At 42.1% G+C, this 22,989-nt stretch overlaps 1 protein-coding gene across 2 annotated transcripts; it reads left to right on the forward strand.

Annotated features, from left to right (window-relative positions):
• The first annotated feature begins 2,104 nt into the window (after positions 1-2,104).
• Positions 2,105-21,055, forward strand: AQP11 (aquaporin 11). Of its 2 annotated transcripts, XM_025357305.1 has the most exons (3): positions 2,105-3,042; positions 13,998-14,114; positions 20,000-20,357. In XM_025357305.1, exons 1-3 carry the CDS (start codon positions 2,424-2,426, stop codon positions 20,077-20,079), a joined length of 816 nt encoding a protein of 271 aa, XP_025213090.1. In that variant the 5' UTR covers positions 2,105-2,423; the 3' UTR covers positions 20,080-20,357. The 2 variants fall into 2 exon arrangements, with proteins under 2 accessions (XP_025213090.1, XP_025213091.1); XM_025357306.1 differs by lacking the exon at positions 13,998-14,114 and having other exon boundaries at positions 20,000-21,055.
• The last annotated feature ends 1,934 nt before the right edge of the window (positions 21,056-22,989 follow it).

The raw sequence follows: 22,989 nt of genomic DNA on the forward strand, positions 1-22,989 counted from the left end.
CCTAAAATGTATAAATCCAAATTGTGCTCTGACCACCTTGGGTAAATGTCATCAGGACCTCCTGAGGCTGTGTCATAGGCACGCATCCTCAACCTTGGCGAAATAAACTTTCTAAATTAACTGAGACATGTCTCAGATTTTTGGAGTACACATCTGATAAAACACAATGAGAAAAATGTGGCATCAGTTCTGTGATATTCCTGTTAAAGATGCATACCCTGTGAGGCTGCATTGAGCCGCGATCACATACCCCTGCACTCCAGCCTTGGCAACACAGTGAGACCCTGTCTCAAAAAAAAAAAAAAGACACTTCACCTAGTATCTAGGAAACATTAGACAAACCCAAACTCAAGGAGGTTTTACAAAATAACTGATCTGTAACCTCAAAACTGTCCAGGTCATGAAAGTCAAGGAAGAGCTGAGGAACTTCTCTAGATTGAAGGAAACTCATGAGACATGACACTAAATGCAATGTGCAATTCTGAATTGGATCCTTTTGCTAAGAAGTACAATGTTGAGACAACTGGCAAAACTTGAATGGGATCTGAGGAGTAGATGGTGGTAACAATGTTAATTTCCTGATTTTGATAGTCTTATTATGGCTATGTAGGACACAGTTGTTTAAGAAAATACACCCTAAAATGTTCTGAGTAATTAGGCATAGTATCAACAACTAATTTTCAAATGGTTCGGGGGAAAAAAATTTTTTGTACTATACTTGCAACTTTTCTGAAAGCCTGAGATTATTTCAAGATAAAATATTTTTAAAATGCAATTACTTAAATTCTTCCCATGTTTCTGCCCATGTAAACGTCAATCCGAAGGACAGGCCTTCAGAAGCCTTTTTTTTTTTTTTTTTTTGAGATGGCTTCTCACCGTGTTGCCCAGGCTGGAGTTTAGTGGCACAATCTTGGCTCACTGCAACCTCCACCTCCCGGGTTCCAGCGAATCTCTTGCCTCAGCTTCCCGGGCAGCTGGGACTACAGGCGTATGCCAACACGCCTAGCTAATTTTTGTATTTTTAGTGAAGACAGGGTTTCACCATGTTGGCAAGGCTGGTCTCAAACTCCTAACCTCAGGTGATCCACCCACCTCGGCCTCCCACAGTGCTGGGATTACAGGTGTGAGACCTCTGCCTCCTGGGTTCAAGCGATTCTCCTGCCTCATCCTCCCGAGTACCTGGGATGACAGGCATGCGCCACCATGCCCGGCTAATTTTGTATTTTCAATACAGACGGGGTTTCTCATGTTAGTCAAGCTGGTTCCGACCTCGCGACCTCAGGTGATCCGCCCGCCTCGGCCTCCCAAAGTGCTGCGATTACAGGCGTGAGCCACCGCGCCCAGCCGAGCCTGGTTTGTTGTTGTTTCTAAAAAGTGTCTCACTCTGTGACCCAGGCGCGGGGAGCAGTGGCGCGATCTCGGTTCACTGCAGCCTGGAACTCCTGGGGTCTCCAGTTACCTGTTTTTTCCTCTTCTCGTAGGAAGACTGCATGTAACAGTAAGACACAACTGTTTCATATTACAGGTAAAGAGTTTATGCCAAAGAAACGCCAAAACTAGGCTACACTTCGAAGAATCACCGCTCAAGTTCTGGGAAAAAAGAGGTGATGGTTGAACAACACTGTGAAGGTAATCGATGCCACTGAAACACGCTTAAACTAGTTAAAGTGGCGAATTTTATCTGGCATATATTACCACCATTTTTAGCAATCTTTTCTGGCAGGTGAAGAAAAGCAAGGCTCCAGGAGGCCCTGCGCACCGGTCTAAGCCCACTAACTCACCCGCCCCCTGCGCCGCGTCTCCCTTCTCAATTTCAGTCGCCCCATTGATAAAAACGAGGTGGCTATCTGAGGTGGCCTTCAGCGGTCTTTCCAGCTCCACGGTTTTACAGTCTGGAGCCGGGAAAGAAAAACTCCAAGGTCCTCACTTCAAAGCAACCGTCCGAGCCCTGCCGCGCCGCTCCCCTCCGCCCCGCTCCTCTCCGCCCCGGGGTCTGGAGTCGCCGCCCGCAGGGGCGCACGGGCCGCAGCACGCGTGCGCAGTGGGCACCAAGAGCGCTGCGTCGTCCACGCCGCACCCGGCCCTCCGCCGCCGCACCCGCCTGCAAGGCCCTGAGGGAGGCGGCGGAGGGCGGAGGCCGAGTGCGCTGAGGGCTCGGCTGACCGTTGGCCCCTGGGCCGGCGCCCTAGCCGACCTCCCCTCGCCGCTCCGCGCCTCCCCGCCTCCCCGGCTCTGGTTCCAACACCCCAGCGCCGAGCCGGGGAGGCGGGGAGGACTCCCCACGTGTGCCGCCCCGGGGCCTCCCGCTCGTCCCGCCCCGAGGGGCGTGAGGAGGGGAGGGGCTGCGGACTTCGGACTCGGGCCCGGAGACTGCCTCCTACCCAGAGCCGGAGCCCGCAACCCGCTCAGGCGGCGACAGAGCCATGTCGCCACTGCTGGGGCTCCGGCCCGAGCTGCAGGACACCTGCACCTCGCTGGGACTGATGCTGTCGGTGGTGCTGCTCATAGGGCTGGCCCGCGTGGTCGCCCGGCAGCAGCTGCACAGGCCGGTGGCCCACGCCTTCGTCCTGGAGTTTCTAGCCACCTTCCAGCTCTGCTGCTGCACCCACGAGCTGCAACTGCTGAGCGAGCAGCACCCCGCGCACCCCACCTGGACGCTGACGCTCGTCTACTTCTTCTCGCTGGTGCATGGTCTGACTCTGGTGGGCACGTCCAGCAACCCGTGCGGCGTGATGATGCAGATGATGCTGGGGGGCATGTCCCCAGAGACGGGCGCGGTCAGGCTATTGGCTCAGCTGGTTAGTGCCCTGTGCAGCAGGTACTGCACAAGCGCCCTGTGGAACTTGGGTCTGACCCAGTATCACGTCAGCGAGAGGACCTTCGCTTGCAAGAATCCCATCCAAGTCGACTTGTTCAAAGCGGTCATCACAGAGGCCGTCTGCTCCTTTCTTTTCCACAGCGCTCTGCTGCACTTTCAGGAGGTCCGAACCAAGCTTCGTATTCACCTGCTGGCTGCACTCATCACCTTTTTGGTCTATGCAGGTTTGTCATTCCCACCAAATACTTGGCACTTCCAGAGCCTCTATGACTTGAGGCTGTAAGTTCTTTACTAAAATACATTTGAAACCCTCTATCCCGCTATGATGTAAATGCTGGAATCCCCGTTATTCTAACCATTTTGCAGCCCGTTCTTAACCAGTAGGGCCGACACATAGAGCCTTCATGCAGTGCTTTTTTGAACACCAGAGAAAGGAGCCACCTCTGTGCTGAAACTGAGATATTGTGAGATATTGCCAGGGGTTCAGATATCCTACAAGGGGTTTGTTTTAATGGTAGAAAGGAAAGATAACTTATTTATGCCAAGGTGGTATAGATCCTTTCGGATACTCTTACTGAAAAATGATCCTGGCTTTACAAAGTTCCTTTCGATTTAAAGCACAAGGCACATGATTGGTTAGTATAACAGCGGAGAGTAGGAATTTTGTAGTTCCATTCTAGTCCTATAAATTACTTAAAGTCATTTCTTATTTCCTTAATTCATTTTGAGTTATGAAATTTCTTATTTTAAAAATTCATTTTGCGTTATACATGAACTTTTAAGTGACCTATCAAGAAAAATGTGTTTAAATGAGAACTTGCTTCAAATTAAAGATGCTTTTTAAAATATAACTCATGAGAAATCTGTTGATTTCTTTTAAACCATTTGTTTACTTTGAAAGATCTCAGATGCGGTGGGCAATCTAGTCCTAAATGGGAGGAGGAAATCCAAAACATAAGTATTTAATGATGAAATGTGTCATGTTAAATGCTTACAACAGAACGTATTTATTGTGGCTACATCTAAATTATAAAAGACTGTGGAGGCAGAAATTACAACAAAGGAAATTTGTGGTAATAGTTATCTTCTGCCCATTAAAAGTGAAACCATGACTAGAAGCAAACTTCAAGATTATAAGGACTCCTAAACATGTACTTGACCTTCTAGGGTAAAAATGAAAGCCTTCAGCCGGGCGCGGTGGCTCACACCTGTAATCCCAGCACTTTGGGCGGCCGAGGTGGGTGGATCACTAGAGGTCAGGAGTTTGCGACCAGCCTGGCCAACATGGTGAAACGCCCGTCTCTACTAAAAATACAAAAAAAAATTTAGCTGGGCGTGGTGGTGGGCGCCTGTAATCTCAGCTACTCGGGAGGCTGAGGCAGGAGAATTGCTGGAAACCGGGAGGCGGAGGTTGCAGTGAGGGGAGATCCCACCCTTGTACTCAAGCCTGGGCAACAACAGTGAGACTCTGTCTCAAAAAAAAAAAAAAAAGAAAGAAAGAAAGAAAGAAAGAAAGCTTTCCCAATCAATTTCCCCTTCTTTAGGTGTAGTACCACTTTTTAGGTAGACATAAATGGAAATAAGTGGTGTAGGAGAGTGAAAGGGGCCGGGCGCGGTGGCTCACGCCTGTCACACTTTGGGAGGCCAAGGCGGGTGGATCGCTTGAGCCCAGGAGTTCGAGACTAGCCTGGGCAACACAGAGAAATCCCATCTCTACAAAAAATACAAAAATTAGCCAGGCGTGCTGGTGCGCACTTGTAGTCCCAACTACTTGGGAGTCTAAGGTGGGAGGATCAACCAAATTCCAGGAGGTTGAGGCTGTGGTGAGCTGTGATAGTGCCACTGCACTCCAGCCTGGGTTATAGAGATCCTGTCTGTCTCAAAAGAAAAAAAGAAAAAGAAAAAAAGTGACAGGTACAGGCATATTTGAGGGATTGGTGAGTAGTTGCTTATTTATTGAAGTGTTAGATTTTAGCTAAAGCAGAAACATCCCCTGTATATGAACAGAATTGTCACTGCAAAAAAGTTATGCCATGGTTTACCTCTGTATTTCTACAATTAAAAGCAGTAAAAACTTAGAAGAATTTTTAAATCAATAGAACATCAACTACAGTTGGATTTTTCAAAACCTATGTTCCTCTTCCCTCTCTTGATTAGCCTGAAGTTGATATTCTTTGTCTACTTTTAATACATATTTATGATTCCATAGATAATACTATATATATTAGCCATGCCCTGTTTTATCAGTGACAAAAAATTTGAGAGAAGAGACACAGATAATATTTGGAGTTATAGATCCAGTCATAGATATAAGGAAAGTTATTAGAAGGAATCTGTAAAATATCAACTTAAGAGATCAAAAATACTGCCCTTTTTTTCTTGAAATGAGGGTACTAATTGATGGGGGAGAGGGAGAATATAAAGGGATCACTAGAGCAGTGGTTCTCTCTGTATTAAAATCACCTGGGGAGCTCTTTAAACATGCTTACTTATTCTGGGCTCACAGATTAAAATCCAATTGCTCTGGCAAGGGGCCTAGGCAGTGATGTATGTTAAACCTTCACAGGTGATCCCATTATGAAACCAAGATAAAGAAGCACTGCTTTAGGAGTGTAGACCTGCACTGTGCAATTCAGTAGCCACTAGCAGCATGTGGCTATTTACACTTAAATTAACTGAAATTAGATTCAAAGTAGCCACATTTCAAGTGGTCAGTTGTCAAATTGTGATGTAGCTAGTGGCTACAGTATTGGACAGTGCTAGACTCTGTTTGCCTGGGTAGAACAAAATAGACAATTGTTGATTACTACTAGTTACAGAAATTTATAATGCAGTATGATCTTCCCTTTTTTTGTTTTCTGCCAATATAAGGGAGATAAGAATATTCAGTTGTCAGCTGTTACAGGCCAAGCATTTTGCTAGGTAATTTATGAGAGTTATCTTAATTAATCCTTACAAGAACTCATTGATGAATACATTCTTCCCATTTTAAGTAAAGTAAGTGAGGCCCAGAAAAGTGAAATGACTTGTCCAAGCTTACATAACTAGACTGTGCTAGAACCGTGGTTCCAAATGGCACTAAAGCTCATACGGACTCATTATCAGCCTTTCCACAGTGTGCTCCTCAAAAGTTACAAAACTAGACACAATTGAATATATTCAGCCATAAAAAGGAATGAGGTTATGATATATACTACAACATGAATGAACCTCAAAAATATTATGCTAAGCAAAATAAGCCAGACACAGTAAGACAAATACTGTATGGCTCTACGTACACAAAATGTCCAGAATAGGTAAATTCATAGAGACAGAAAGTAGAATAGAGTTACCAGGGACTGTGGGGAGGAGAGAGGAATGGGGACTTACTGTTTAATGGGTACAAAGTTTCTGTTTATGTTATGAAAACCTTTGGAAATGGTGCTGCTGGTGAAACAGCATGGTGAATGTAACACCAATAATACACTTAAAAATGGCTAAAATGGCATACTTTATGTTACGTATATATGTTTCACCACAATTTATACAATTTTTAAGTTACAAAATGATGTTGCCAAATAAATTTGGCAGACACTGGATTAAACAGGTTTTCTAATTTTAAGACTTCATAGAGCCTTTACTGTGCTTCTATGTATTGTGAAACTCCAAGAGGAGGATTTGGAGCACAGTTTTTGAAACTTATGAGAGCCTCTTGTCTAGGAGCATATAGCAGAAGAGAACATACTTTGGGAAATGCTGCACTAAGCCCCATCTCTCCCTTTCATTTTCTATGGCTATAAGTCATAACTTTGGAACAGAGTTGTTACAAATAGGACTGTCTTGGGACAGTTGGCTAAGTCAGGCATCATTACAAGTTATTTTGAGTGTCTTTTTTAAACTTCTAACATACTGCAAGTACAGATTTGACAAAAGTGCATATTGGGAGATTTCTTTAATCACTTGCATTTTGAGGGCAGTCAGAAGTCACCAATACAGAGTATATCAAAATAATGATTATGTATTTTAGGATTACAGAACATAAGCGTCCAGCAACATAGCCACAGGCTCCTAGGATAGCCAGTGACCAAGTGTCTGTGTATTTATTGATTTAGCACCCCAAATTTTGATGGACACATGGAGCCTCAGTTATGTCATTACCATGTATCATGTATTAACTGGCTCCCCTAATAGTGTAAAAAAAAAAAAAAAAAAAAAAGAAAGAAAGAAAAAGCTGTGTGGTTTATTAACATATTAGAGCTATAAACTGTTCATCAGATTTCAAGCAAATCTTTCTTTGGGTTCTGGAAAAAGTTAGTTCAATGAACAGTTTGAGAGAGAGCTGCATTCATTTTTATGCATAATTAGATATTGAAAAACACGTGGGCTGAGTGCGGTGGCTCATGCCTGTAATCCCACCACTTTGGGAGGCCAAAGCGGGTGGATTACCTGAGGTCAGGAGTTTGAGACCAGCCTGACCAACATGGAGAAACCTCACCTCTACTAAAAATACAAAATTAGCTGGGCATGCTGGTGCATGCCTATAATCCCAGCTACTCAGGAGGCAGAGGCAGGAGAATTGCTTGAACCTGGGAGGCAGAGGTTGCAGTGAGCTGAGATCGTGCCATTGCACTCCAGCCTGGGCAACAAGAGCAAAACCATCTCAAAAAAAGAAAAAAAGAAAGAAAAACATCTGTTATTTTACACGTGTCAATTGTCTTTATTACCGCATACTGTTCATTTCTTTCATAGAATTTTAAATTATATTGTTTTCTGACACAACACCTGTTTTCCTCTACCAGATGATAAGCTTTGAGTCTATAGACCACATTTGTTTTATTTGTCATAACGTAAAGCAAGATCTTAGCATAGGACCTGGTACAAAGTAAACAGTATTTTAAGAATAAGTGAACAAACTAGCAAATATTCTGTTTACTCTAAAAACTTGTACAGAAAGAAATAATATGGCAGGTGTGGTGGCTCACACCTGTAATCCCAGCACTTTGGGAGGCTGAGGCGGGCAGATCACTTGAGGTTGGGAATTTCAGACCAGCCTGACCAACATGGAGAAACCCTGTCTCTACTAAAAATACAAAATTAGCCAGGCGTGGTGGTGCACACCTGTAATCCAAGCTACTCGGGAGGCTGAGGCAGGAGAATCGCTTGAACCTAGGAGGTGGAGGTGGGAGGATCCCCTGAGTCCTGGAGGCAGAGGTTGCAGTGAGCCAAGATCATGCCACTGTACTTCAGCCTGAGCAACAGAGCAAGACTCAGTCAAAAAAAAAAAAAAAAAAAAAAAGAAGGGAACATATGTTCTTTTTAAATAGGAGCTGTTATCAATTTACAAATGAAAAACACCTTCAAAGGTCCAAAATTTATTTTGTTATGCCAGTATAATATAGTGGTTAAGGCCGGGTGTAATGGCTCATGCCTGTAATCCCGGCACTTTGGGAGACGGAGGCGGGTGGATCACCTGAGGTCAGGAGTTCAAGGCCAGCCTGTTGATTCATAATCTGAATCAACATGACCATCCATAGCCTATTCATTAGCCTCATTACTCTACTATTCTTTAACCAATTTAATGCCAACATGGTGAAGCCCCATCTCTCCTAAAAATACCAAAATTAGCCTGGCATGGTGGTGGTCGCTTGTAGCCCCAGCTACTTGGAGGCTGAGGCAGTAGAATTGCTTGAACCTGAGAGGCAGAGGTTGCAGCAAGCTGATATCACACCAGTGCACTCCAGCCTGGGCAACAATGCGAGACTATGTCTCAATTAAAAAAAAAAAAAATATATATATATATATATATATATATATAGTGGTTAAGGCCAGGTATGGTGGCTCATGTCTGTAATCCCAGGACTGGGAGGTCAAGGCAGGAGGACTGCATGAGGCCAGCAGTTTGAGACCAGTCTGGGCAACACAGCAAGACCCTGTCTCTACAAAAAGTGTTTTAACTGAGCCAGGTATGGTGGTGCACACCTGTAGTCTTAGCTACTTAAGAGGCTGAGGCAGTAAGATTGCTTGAGCCCTGGAGTTTGAGGCTGTATTGAGTCATAATTTCATCACTACACTCCAGCCTGGGTGAAAGAGTGACATCTGTTTTGATTTAAAAAAAAAAAAAAAAAAAAAAAGACTGTGCCCTTAGGCTGCATACTTACTTTGGGCCTCACTTTCCTCATACGACTAGTATGAGGAATAATAATTCAAGTTCGTAGCATAGTACCTGCCATATACGAAGTGCTTGGGAAATAGTGACTTTTTGTTATTATTTCCCTCTATATTTCCAACAGGATTCCAGTATAATTTGATCATTTTTGCATATAATTTGATCAGTTTTATTGCTCACAACTCCTTCTGGGATAAATTCAGGAAAATGTAAGTTGTAACTTTTATAAAGAAATTTGTCCATTGCAAATAAGTCAAAGATTTTGGTACAAATCCCTAGGTGTTCCCCCACAACATCTGAGAACAGTCTAATGTCACTCTTCCAGGTCTGTAAGAATAACAACTAATTTGAAAACAGGCCAGGCGCAGTGGCTCATGCCTGTAATCCCAGCACTTTGGGAGGCCGAGGTAGGCGGATCGCTTGAAGCCAGGAGTTTGAGACCAGCCTGGCCAACATGGTGAAACCCAGTCTCTACTTAAAATACAAAAGTTAGCTGGGCATGGTGGCTCATGCCTGTAGTCTCAGCTACTCAGGAAGCTGAGGCATGAGAATCTCTTGAACCCGGGAGGTGGAGGTTGCAATGAGGTGAGATTGCACCAGTGCACTCCAGCCTGGGTGACAGAGTGAGAATCTCTCAAAAAAAGAAAAGAAAAGAAAACAGCTAGCTACCTAGCTTAGTTAGTAACATTAGAATATCAACAGAATACAAACCAGAAATGAAAAGTGGAGTTTGGAGATGCACACTTTGAAATTCTTTGCCCAGTAATGTCTGGGAGTAGAGATTGAATTTGGGGAAAACAAACAGGCCTGTCATTAGAGAGGTATTTTCAACTCCTGACAATGACATTTTATCAGAGCTCATCATGGTCTGATAACACTCTTTTGCTTTGCTTACGTGCTCATTAAAATGGGTGCTCTGGAGAGGGAAGACAAATATTCCAGTTACTAGAAAGCTAGCTTCCACTCTAAATTAATAAAGAGACCTTCCAGCTTCTACATGAGTGTTATGTGATTTTAACTAGTATTCTTCTGTCACAGAGAATTTTATTCCCTTTAGGAATACTAAGAAACTTTAGCACCTAAAATGGCCAGATTTGAGACTTAGCCTCTGGCTGTGGTTATTTCACCAAATCCATGCTGTCCTCTGACTCTTGGCAGTGGACTAGCTGGATCTCCCGGTTATACCTCTTCAACATGCATGATTGTCATCTCCCCTTCAAATGTCAATAAATAGTAACTTGTTTTTTTGAAGCCACCTTCTGATAGTTCCATGCCTGATGATTCTTTAAAAAATAATTCATGTTTAATGACACAATACGTGATATGTTCTTTATGTAAAAAATTCAAAGACTGAAGTGCCTTTTGACTGCCATCCTCCATGCCTCCGTGCCTGCCTCCTCTCCTTCCCTGTCTACTCTTATTTCCAGGGTAATCCTTGTGGTAATCCTTGTTCCAGGGTAAACATCCTTTGGATGTTTGTGTTACAACCTTCCAAACTGGTTTTTTTGTTGTTGTTGTTGTTTGGGGTGTTTTTGGGATGGACTATTGCTCTGTCACCCAGCCTAGAGCGCAGTGGTACAGTCTCGGCTCACTGCAACCTCTGTATCACAGGTTCAGACAATGATCCTGCCTCAGCCTCCTGAGTAGCTGGGATTAAAGGCGACCGCCACCACACCTGGCTTGTTTTTGTGTGTGTCTGTTTTTTTTGTTTTTTTTTTTGAGACAGAGTTTCACTCTTGTTGCCCAGCCTGGAGTGCAATGGCGCGATCTTGGCTCACTGCAACCTCTGCCTCCTCAGGCGATTTTCCTGCCTCAGCCTCCTGAGTAGCTGGGATTACAGGCATGCACCACCATGCCCGGTTAATTTTGTATTTTTTGTAGAGACAGGGTTTCTCCATACTGGTCAGTCTGGTCTTGAACTCCCGACCTCAGGTGATCCTCCCGCCTCGGCCTCCCAAAGTGCTGGGATTACAGGCGTGAGCCACCGTGCCTGGCCACACCTGGCTAATTTTTTTTTCTTTTATCTTTTTCCTCCGGAGTAGTTGGGATTACAGGCACCTGCCACCACACCCACTAATTTTTTAAAAAATTAATTTATTTTTTAAAAAAATTATACTTTAAGATCTTGCTAGTTCTTTGCTACAGAGTTCTTGCTAGATCTTTGCTAGTTCTTGTAGAGCTGGGTGCAGTGGCTCCTGTAATCCCAGCACTTTGGGAGGCTTAGGCGGGTGGATCACGAGGCCAGGAGATCAAGACCATCCTGACTAACACAATGAAACCCCGTCTCTACTAAAAATACAAAAAATTAGCTGGGCGTGGTGGTGGGCGCCTGTAGTCCCAGCTACTCAGGAGGCTGAGGCAGGAGAATGGTGTGAACCTGGGAGGCGGAGCTTGCAGTGAGCCAAGATCTCGCCACTGCACTCCAGCCCGGGTGATAGAGCAAGACTCTGTCTCAAAAAAAAAAAAAAAAAAAATATATATATATATATATATATATATATGTAGTGTATATGTCTTCTCATACACAAATACCAGTGTTTCTATAGGACAGTAATTTTCAACTTGGGGACAGTTTTCCCCCCAGGGGACATTTTTGGTTGTTACAATGTGGGGGGAGGGAATAAGCCACTGCCATCTAAGTAGAGGCCAGGGATGTTGCTAAACATACTACGGTGCACAGGACAGCTCACAACAAAGAATTATCCAGTAAGACATTAAAGCCAATGCCATGTTTTTGGCTTTTGTTAACACAGAACCCACACCTATCATGGATTTCTGTATAGTTAACTATTGCTATGTAACACACCATTCAAAACTTTTTTTTTTTTTTTTTTTTTTTTTGAGACGGGTTCTCACTCTGTCACCCAGGCTGGAGAGCAGTGGCACAATCTCAACTCACAGCAGCCTCAACCTCTGCAGGCTCAGGTTATTCCCCTACCTTAGCCTCCCAAGTAGCTGGGACCACAGGCATGTGGCACCACACCCAGCTAATTTTTGTATTTCTTATAGAAATGGGGTTTTGCTATGTTGCCTGAGCTGGTTACAAACTCCTGGGCTCAAGTGATCCAACTGCTTCAGCCTTCCAAGGTGTTAGGATTACAGGCATGAGCCACCATGCCTGGCCCCAAAACTGAGAATAACTTATTTTTCATGATTCTGTGGGTTATAGACGGGCAGTTCCTCTGAGATCACTCATGTAGCTGCATTCAACTGGACAGTGGTGAGGCTGGAAAGCCCAAGGCAGCCTCACTTATGTGTCTGGCAGTTGTCAACTGTCATCTAAGATGCCTCAGTTCTCTTCCGTGTGGCCTTCCATCCTCCAGCAGCCCAGACCAGCAAACTCACATGGTCAGGGCATTCTTCCAGGAGAGCAAAAAGTGGAAGCTGATGTGTTTATTGAGACATGAACCTAGAATTCACACAGCATCATTCCTACCACATTCAGAATTCACATAGCCCTACTCTGCTCCATTCTGTCAATCAACACAAGTTGCAAAGCCAGCTCATTTTCAAGAGAGGGAAAGTAGACAACCTCTTGCTGGAAGAAGCAGCTACTACTAAGTCATACTGATCAGAACTGCTGTGTGAGGATGAGAAGACTAGGAAGTGAAGTCGTTTGAGTTTTAGGATGGTATAAGACTGATCGGTGGTGTTCATCTTAGATGTAGTGGAAAACCTTCCGTATACCATGGCCTTGAATACTGAAGTAAACTAATTGAGGGTAATGATTCAGTCCATTTTTATCAATACATGCCTAAAAGTCACAGGTCATTTATATTATCATAGGTCATATTACGTTATATTGTAAATGTCTGTGTGAGTCTTTATCTTTCTGCCCATGGTATCTAGTACACAGGAACTCAGTAAGTTTTTGTGGAATCAAACTGAAATGACTAGCTGCCAACCAGACAATTCTGTTCACCCTTAGCAGTTGCAGGTTTAACATTCCAGGATTTGACTATTCAAGAATGATTCTAAAGGTCCATGATATCATTTAAATTGCTGAGTCATGAATATGAATCATGCTGTGAGGCTGGTACACTAGAAAAAACTCGTAGCTATCCAGTGAGCTTAGTTCATTGCTCAATATCTTCATCTCGACACAGCTTCATTGTTCTCGGCCTATTCAAGTGTGAAATCTCAGTAGTGAAATCTTATGAAAGGGCCACTTAATTTCCATGAAAACAGGCTAGAGTGGTGCACGTCAATAATAGAACTTGTGAAGATCTCAAGATCTATCTCTGTGGCTAAGTAAAAGAGGCAGAGGTGTGCCTTGGAAAGCTTCCACTTGGAAAAACTGCTGAAAATGTCACTGTCTGAGGGATGCTCTTAGGCTGGACTTTGAAAAGCGAAGACACAGCTTTGTGGAGTACTGCTGGACAGGCATCCAGCCTCCTCTGCCGTTCCTTCCTTGTGTGGTCGGACTATAGACTCCTAGGCCCCACGTCAGAGAGATACCCTGGGTGCAGAGCTGGAACACAAATCCTAAAAAGTAGCCAACAGTTATAATTTCTGCTTATCTCTCATGACTACTCACGGTTGCTTCTTAAGGATTCTGTTGACAAGTGAAAATGGAACCAATGATAAAGCTTTGGTCTGTTGGTCCATTTTACCTTTTCTTTTCAATACAAAGTTATGCTTGTACCCAAAGGATCTTGGGGCATTGTATCTATTTAACTATATTTTCATTTTACCTTTATTATTATTCATTCATTTAAATTGATGAATGTTCAGGGCAGCCAAATCTATTTTATAAAACTGTAGGAATAGTAATAGAGCACATTAACTTTCAGTGTCCATTTTATAGTCTATAGGAAAAGCACTGGATTCAAACTTTAAAGTCCTTTGCCTTTTTTTTTGTACCTGGCATATAGTCTATGATAATAGTCTAAAATATGCCAGGTGATTCTGCAAAGGAAGATCACAGACTAAGAATACCTAAAATAAAAGTCACATTAAGTAACCATTTATTTCCAGTTACAAGAAAATGTAAGATAAATCATTTGGAATCACTCTGCTTAAAATCTATTACAGGAGGAAGTCTAACAGGAGCTGTATTTAATCCAGCTTTGGCACTTTCGCTACATTTCATGTGTTTTGATGAAGCATTTCCTCAGTTTTTTATAGTATACTGGCTGGCTCCTTCTTTAGGTAAGCATATTTTAATTTAATATGTCTGAAAGATTAGGGTATTTTAAAATATGATATGTGTATATTATTGTAACATGTCAATTTCCAAAGCCAGAGCAGGCACAAAACAGAAAATGAAAAAGGTAGTTAACATGCCTGAAATGATACTTTGTGTAGTATCCTTTAAAACTGTTTTTATCTTTAAAGAAACAGTATCTAGTTAAGGGTAGTCAGTTTCAGATACGCTATTACTTTAAGAAACCTTGAGATCTGAGCACCAAAAAAGCAAAGAGTGCTTACTTCCCTTCAAATATAATTTTTTTTTTTTTTGCTAAAGAAATTTGTTTTTTCACATTTGTGATCTCCAGATAAAGTATCATTTAGTTCATTTGACTCATTTTACAGAAGAGCATCTCATGAAACAGTGAATACCTGTATTAAGTATAGTTTAAAAGTTATCCACAAGTTACATTCCTGTTATTTTTATTTTATTGTTTTTGTTTTGCTTTGTTTTTTTTTTTTTTCGAGACAGGGTCTGTCTTTGTCACCCAGGCTTGAGTGCAGTGGCATGATCATAGCCATAGCTCACTGTGCTTGAACTCCTGGGCCCAAGCAATCCTCCTGCCTTAGCCTCCTGAGTAGCTGGGATGACAGGCATGTGCCACCACACCCAGCTAATTTGTGTATATTTTGTAGAGATGAGGTCTTGCTATGTTGCTCAGGCTACATTCCAGTTATTTCTATTTGGATCAGATATATAAACTCTTTATAAAGATGGGTCAAATAACACAAAATTATACAATATACAAAAAATTATTATGCATTTCTTATGCATTACTTATATAAAGTTATCAGCATTTCTTGATTTTGTTTAGTCATCTGTTTTAAGCCTGGTTATAACTCATAACTGTAAGTGAATATGAAGATGCTTGGCCCTCCATTAATTCACTCTTCTTTTTATCCAGTTAGCATATTGTTTCTTGTTAGTCATTTTCTTTAAAACACGCACACACATACACAGAAGGGAACACAGAAGGGAAGTGCCACAACAGGTTTGAAGAGTCAATCACACTTTACTCTTCCTGTTTACCTTCCATTCCTCTATCTCACATTTATGTTATTGTCATGCTTGGTATCATATTGTTATGCTCAATGATATCTATAGGCCTAAACATAAAGCGTATCAAAGAAAAATTGGTTTTAAATACTAGTAATATAACTTTTGGTCAGTTCTACTGAGTGCTAGTATTTTCCGATAACATCTTTAAAGAAAAATTTTCTCCGTTTTTAGGCCGGGCGTGGTGGCTCATGCCTGTGATCCCAGCACTTTGGGAGGCCGAGGCGGGCGGATCACAAGGTCAGGAGATTGAGACCATCCTGGCTAACACGGTGAAACCCCATCTCTACTAAAAAAAATTAGCTGGGCGTGGTGGCGGGCGCCTGTAGTCCCAGCTACTCAGGAGGCTGAGGCAGGAGAATGGCATGAACCCGGGAGGTGGAGCCTGCAGTGACCCCAGATCACGCCACTGTACTCCAGCCTGGGTGACAGAGAAAGACTCCGTCTCAAAAAATCCATTTTTAAAGTTAAAAAGGGGGCCGGGCGCGGTGGCTCAAGCCTGTAATCCCAGCACTTTGGGAGGCCGAGACGGGAGGATCACAAGGTCAGGAGATCGAGACCATCCTGGCTAACACGGTGAAACCCCGTCTCTGCAAAAAAAAAAAAAAAAAAATCTAGCCGGGCGAGGTGGCAGGCGCCTGTAGTCCCAGCTACATGGGAGGCTGAGGCAGGAGAATGGCGTAAACCCGGGAGGCGGAGCTTGCAGTGAGCTGAGATCTGGCCTCTGCACTCCAGCCTGGGCAACAGAACGAGACTCCGTCTCAAAAAAAAAAAAAAAAAAACAAAAAAAAAACAAATAAAGTTAAAAAGGTCACTAATGTAAAGAAGTTAAGAAGTTAACAAGGTCTAATTGGGCAGGCCTACTGGTAGTTTTTATATGAAAAAATCCCCCCAGTATGTCTGGAGACTAACATATATTAACATGATTTATTTGTTAGCATGCTCCAACTACAATTGTAATAGTAGGCTAAGGCAGAGGTCCCCAGCCTCCAGGCTGCAGACCAGTACAGTCCGTGGCCTGTTAGCAATCAGGCCACACAGCGGGAGGTGAGTGGCAGTCAAGCTTACAAAGCTCCGTCTCCTGTCAGGTCAGCAGTGGCATTAGATTCTCATAGGAGCATGAACCTTATTGTGAACTCAGCATGTGAACGATCTAGGTTACACGCTGCTTATGAGAATCTAACTAATGCCTGATGATCCAAGGTGGAACAGTTTCATCCCAAAACCATGCCCCCAGTCCATGGAAAAACTGTCTTCCAGGAAACCAGTCATCACTGTGTTAAGGAATTATTTCATCCATTACTTGACAGAACATTAAAAGTAGCCAGGTAGGCTGGGTGCGGTGGCTCATGCCTATAATCCCAGCACTTTGGGAGGCCGAGGTGGGTGGATCACCTGAAGTCAGGAGTTCGAGACCAGTCTGGCCAACTCTACTAAAAATACAAAAATTAGCTGGGCATGATGATGCGTGCCTGTAATCCCAGCTACTCGGGAGGCTGAGGCAGGAGAATCGCCTGAACTCAGGAGTTGGAGGTTGCAGTGAGCCGAGATCGCACTATTGCACTCTAGCCTGGGTGACAGAGCAAGTCTCACCAAAAAAAAAAAAAAAAAAAGCAAAGCACAGTGGCACATGTCTATAGCCGCAGCTACCAACTACTTGGGAGGCGGAGGCCAGGAGTTCAAGTCCACCTTGGGCAACATAGCAAAACAACCTGTCTAAAAAATAAATTTAAAAAGGGTCTTTCTGGAAGAATTTTAAAAAGGAATCTGAAGTAATGACAATCTCTGTAAAAGGACCTTGATTTTTTTCTTAGAACACATTTTCCAGCCAAAGCAGCACTTAATGACTTCCTGGAAGAATGTACTAGAAAAAAAGCCTCATGATAGATAAAAAAGGAATGCTAAATCTTCCCCTTTTATAGAGCAGAAAGTGTGATAGGGTGGGGAAAGTGACTATATTCTCTTCTTGTTTGTGTAGTACAAACAGGAAGATAACACATTAATATGTAGCCAAAACATTTTAAAGAACCACTTATCCCCCAATAATCCAAACACCCCCTCCCCCCCAAAAAAAGTCCAAATCTCTTACATATAGAAGTGGAATCAAACTTTTTTTGGTCTGGCTGTGATCACCGAGGCTGGAGTGCAGTGGCGCAATCTTGGCTCACTGCAACCTCTGCCTCCCAGGCACAAGTGATCCTCTTGTCCCAACCCCCCAGGTAGCTGGGACTACTGGTGTGTGCCCCCACACACAGCTAAGTTTTGTATTTTTTATAGAAACAGGGTTTCTATGTTGCTCAGGCTGGTCTTGAACTCCTGGGCTCAGGTGATCCGCCCGCCTTGGCCTGCCAAAGTGCTGAGATTATAGGTATGAGCCACCATGCTTGGCTGAGATCAAACATTTTCGAATTCATATGATCTTTTTTATATTTAGCTTGTTGAAAATATGTATTCCAAGATTCTTATTTGGTCTAAGGACCCCTGCCTTTTAAAATAGACCCAACATAAAATTTGTATTATATTTTTGGTTTAAAGAGGCCTGTTTGTATATTTCTTTCTGAGGTTTATGAATTAGAATAAAGGCATCCTTCAATATATGTAGATAAAAGACATGTATGTGAATAAATGATGATTTTTTTAGAATACTGCGTTCTAGCCTGCTATTGAATTTTGTCATATATTGAAGTTAACTTCTCACTGGGGGAAAAAAAAATGGCTCCAAATGAAATAAAGAAATAAAGCGACACATTATATAACTCTGTAAAGAATGGGAAAAAATAAATTATAAATTAAAAGAATCATTCAAAGAGTTAAGAGATGAGGAGTCCAAAATAAAAATAAAAACAAAAACCCCAAAACAAACACCACTCAACTACCAAAGTTACATTAATTAGGCAGTGCCAGGGGAGTGAGACAGAGGAAAGAGTAATCCCAAGATATCCACCTTCTTTCCTTCTTGACCAAGCAGGAAGCAAACTATTCTTGGGAGTCATAGTCCATATTCTTTCTTGTTTCTCATCACAGCAGAGATAATTATAATTCCTCTAATGGCCCCTGCCATCTTCCCAAATTAAAAATTTAGAAACATGACTATAAGAATGCATATGTGGCCTGGTGTGGTAGTACATGCATGTAGTCTCAGCTACTTGGCAGGCTGAGGTAGGAGAATCACCTGAGCCCAGGAAGTCGAGGCTGCAGTGAGCCGAGATCGTACCACTGCACTCCAGCCTGAGTGATGGGAGTGTGACCCTGTCTCAAAAAGAAAGAAAAAAAATACATATATATATATATAGTATTCTCTAGTTTATACATTTCATACAGTGAAAAGTGGAAAATTCTATTTGCTTCTATGAAACTACAATTCCATTTTTGGAAAAAATTTTAAATGTAATATCTTATTTTCTAGTTCTGACTTTATAAAAAATGACAAAAAAATTGTGGGCCAGTTAACATAAAGGTTGTTTCTGATATTTTTTCATTTAAAGCCTTTGGTTGCAAACAGACTCATCTTTCACAAATATGTTAAGGTATCTAAGTGCTTGCCAAACCTTAAGGTTTTTTGTTGTTGCAAACAAGAGAACATAATTTCAAATGTGCATGTGACAAAACTTGTTTTCAGTCTGAATTTAAACTGATCTAGGGCTCTAAGCCTGAATACATTCAGATCAAGATGAAAAATTAACCACTGCAGATTTACTTTTCAAGATAGTGACTTGAGCCCTCACTCTCCTTAGTCCCTATTTCACATTGAAAAATTAACCAACAGCTACATGCCAGATTTCTCTGTTGTAATTCTCAGAAATGAAGATTACTAATATGTGAATTTTCAAAACATTTTGGGCTGGGTACAGTGACTTACGCCTGTAATCCTAGCACTTTGGGAGGCCAAGGCGGGTGAATCAGGAGTTCGAGACCAGACTGGCCAATATAGTGAAATCCCATCTCTACTAAAAATACAAAAATTAGCCAGGCGTGGTGGTGGGCGCCTGTAATCCCAGCTACTTAGGAGGCTGAGGCAGGAGAACGGCTTGAACCTGGGAGACAGAAGTTGCAGTGAGCCAAGATCACACCACTTCACTCCAGCCTGGGCGAAAGAGCGAAACTCTGTCTCAAAAACAAACAAATAAACAACAATTTTGTATTATATTTAAGATTTAAACTTCCACCATCGACTGAAATTTTGTTTTAGATATTTTATTTGCTTGACACATCTCTAAAAGCGGTTGTCAGTTAAATAAGGTTGAGATAAAAATGAAAAAAAAAAAAAAAAAAGCTGTTAATGGTTGAGATTAATGAAAAAGGAGAGACTGGAGGAAGTAACCTAACATTGTTTTTATTTGAGCATTCTAAGTGAAAACTCCAAATGCTTTCAGTTGCTTTATTCTCCAGGTATGTCCCTGGGGCACGGAGGGAAGGGAGAGTGTTACCATTTTAAAGAGAAGAAAATGAAGACCCAAGTCTAGGGTTTCTCACTTAGCAAGTCAGTAACAGAGCCAGAACTAAAACTATACATCTTTGGATTTGGTTTATCCTTTGAATTCATTAGATCCTATTGGTTTTGCCAAATGCATACTGTTTTTAAGGATTCACAGTTGAAGAAAAAATAATCTGAGAATATTAGATTTAAATATCTAATATGTTTCACGTAGAATTGATGTAACCAATTATTTAAGCATAGCTTTCCAAACAGCTAGGTATATAATTGTATATAATTTTAAAATATACCCTCCTAGTGATTATGAACTTCCTTAAAGATTGTTTTTTTATTTTACTGTATTTTGTCTTTCAGGTATATTGTTGATGATTTTGATGTTCAGCTTTTTCCTTCCATGGCTGCATAACAACCATACAATTAATAAAAAGGAATAAATAAATGTTCCAAAGACTCAGACTAACATACAGGACAGTCCAGCTGGATGTGATAAAGATTTTATCACCTCATATGGAAAACACTGGCTGCACTGGATTCGTCAGTGTTAACTTCCTTTGAGGAAGCTGCCTTATAGTTTTCATCACTGGGACTTAAACAAAAAATTACTGTGAAAATGAGGTATCCTGTACTTCTCAGTTAAGACTTGTTCTTTGAGTGGTGTATTAAATGCTGCTAGAAAAGCCTCATTACATTAAACATAAATCAATCTTAAATGGTAATTGTTAACTTTGATGAAAAATGAGTACAGGATGAGAAGGGAAGTAATGGTGGTAGTAAGACCAAAGAATTTGTGTATCAAGTGTCACCCAAATGAACAGAATTTTTAACTATAAGTACAACCCATCAACTTACAGAACTGGCGAGAGGATACTTTCAGCCACCACCTCACACAATGATACCATCAAGCAGTGTCATCTTTCAGCAGAAAAGTCACTTTTAGAAGTAGAATATATATTCACTCACATATAAGCAATTTCCTACATTTTAAGTATATTACAATCTAGTATCTAAAATATTTTCTCTAAATAGACAATCTCACTAGCTCTAGCCAAGTGGTTATTCTTTAATAGAATATACTAAAACAAAACACCCATACGAAGTCAGGATTTAAGCTTTTCACATTCTCCTTTGAGCCAACAGCCAGCTACCTCATGAAGTAGGGAGGGCATGTATTTTTAATCTCCATTTTACAGATAAGGAAACTAAGCCTAGATGGGTTTGCTGCCCTGGCTTAGATCACATAGAGCCAAATACCATCTCTAGTCTTTGACTTCAATCCAAATATTCTTCTCGGTCATGATTATGACTAAAGGGAAATCAAGGGTCCATAGAAATATTAAGTACTTATAATAACATTAAAACTTGTTTAGAAATTAGTATTTTTTGAGATTTAAAGAACCTTCCAGTTTTACTATATTAGAAGGCTTCTTTTATTGTATGTGGTCTACTTTTTATTAAAAGTTCAGGCCATGAAAGGTTAAGTGTGTTTCCCTTCAAAGGAAATTCCATTATCAGAGTTAGAATTGAAAGTAAAGACTGGGCGCGATGGCTTACACCTGTAATCCCAACACTTTGAGAGGCTGAGGCAGGAGGATCACAAGGTCAAGAGATCGAGACCATCCTGGCCAAGATAGTGAAACCTTGTCTCTACTAAAAATACAAAAATTAGTCAGGCATGGTGATGTGCACCTGTAGTCGCAGCTACTCAGGAGGCTGAGGCAGAAGAATCGCTTGGACTCGGGAGGCAGAAGTTGCAGTGAGCCGAGATCATGCCCAGCCTGGCAACAAAGCAAGACTCCGTCTCAAAAAAAAAAAAAAAAAAAAAAGTAAAATAATGTAAAATAATATGGGGTGAGATATAATCCGTTTGAGTAATAATCAGTTAACAACTGATAATTTGCCAGGTAATTTAAGTGATGCTTGGTGATCAGCTTGTAGACAGTAACTCTATTTATAAATAATCTGCAGACTGAACAGGTGCAGCCTTTTGCCAAGTCTACCCAACAAGGCAGCCAGCTTTGTATTTTAAAAAGCAGAGTTCGGTCAGGCACGGTGGCTCATGCCTGTAATCCCAGCACTTTGGGAGGCTGAGGTGGGTGGATCACAAGTTCAGGGGTTCCAGACCAGCCTGGCCAAGATGGTAAAACCCTGTCTCCACTAAAAATACAAAAATTAGTTGGGCGTGGTGGCAGGCACCTGTAGCCTCAGTTACTCGGGAGGCTGAGGCAGGAGAATCACTTGAACCCGGGAGGCGGAGGTTGCAGTGAGCCGAGATCACACCACTGCACTCCAGCCCAGGCAACAAGAGTGAAACTCCATCTTATTAAAAAAAAAAGCAGAGTTAACAAATGTGACTAAATGACTAAATGCAGTCTCTGACCTATTTTACTTGGCCTGCACAGTATTTTTTTTTAAAGTCGAAATTAAGTAAAATCCATAGTTCCAGCTGCTCTCAGAAAAATTCCAAAGACCTTGCGATACTAGGCCCGAATTCTGCCATACAACACAAAATAATGGTTGTTCCCTTTAAAATGGTCCCGTCTTGCAAACATGAAGCTGAGTTTCACTTACTGTTTCATGGCTATTTTTCTTATAGGAATGTGTCTTTTTGCATCTTTAGCATGAGGACTTCTGTGGGTTAAGAAAAATGAGTATTGGCTGGGCGCGGTGGCTCACGCCTGTAATCCCAGCACTTTGGGAGGCTGAGGCGGGTGGATCACGAGGTCAGGAGATCGAGACCATCCTGGCTAACATGGTGAAACCCCGTCTCTACTAAAAATACAAAAAATTAGCTGGGTGTGGTGGCGGGCGCCTGTAGTCCCAGCTACACGGGAGGCTGAAGCAGGAGAATGGCGTGAACCCGGGAGGCGGAGCTTGCAGTGAGCCGAGATCGCGCCACTGCACTCCAGCCTGGGCGACTGAGCGAGAGACTCGTCTCAAAAAAAAAAAAAAGAAAAGAAAAATGAGTATTAATCTGTGCAAACGCCTAACCCTCTGAACTTCACCTGTCAGACTTTGGAGTTTGTGACTTCTGATGACACTACTACCTCTACAGCCCTCTCAAGTAGTGGCTATTTTCTCTCCCACACTTAGTATACCACTGTGCCTGGAGGCAGAGTAGATTTCCTTGTGCTCATTGCTGCTGCTCATCCATTCTCCTCTGCTTCTTCCATTAAAAACATGTCATCAGTTACCTGGGTACTTGTTGCAGTCTTCTAGTATATAGTCCCCTCAATTCCCCTTTGTTCCTTTCAGATCTTAGTTCCCGTCTCACTCTCTACCACCACCACAGTTGTACTTCTTGGTGACAGATACAAAGATGATCCTTCCAGCTTCATGGCCTTGGC

Source organism: Theropithecus gelada, chromosome 14 (genome assembly GCF_003255815.1).
Source record: "Theropithecus gelada isolate Dixy chromosome 14, Tgel_1.0, whole genome shotgun sequence".
Taxonomy (NCBI): domain Eukaryota; kingdom Metazoa; phylum Chordata; class Mammalia; order Primates; family Cercopithecidae; genus Theropithecus; species Theropithecus gelada.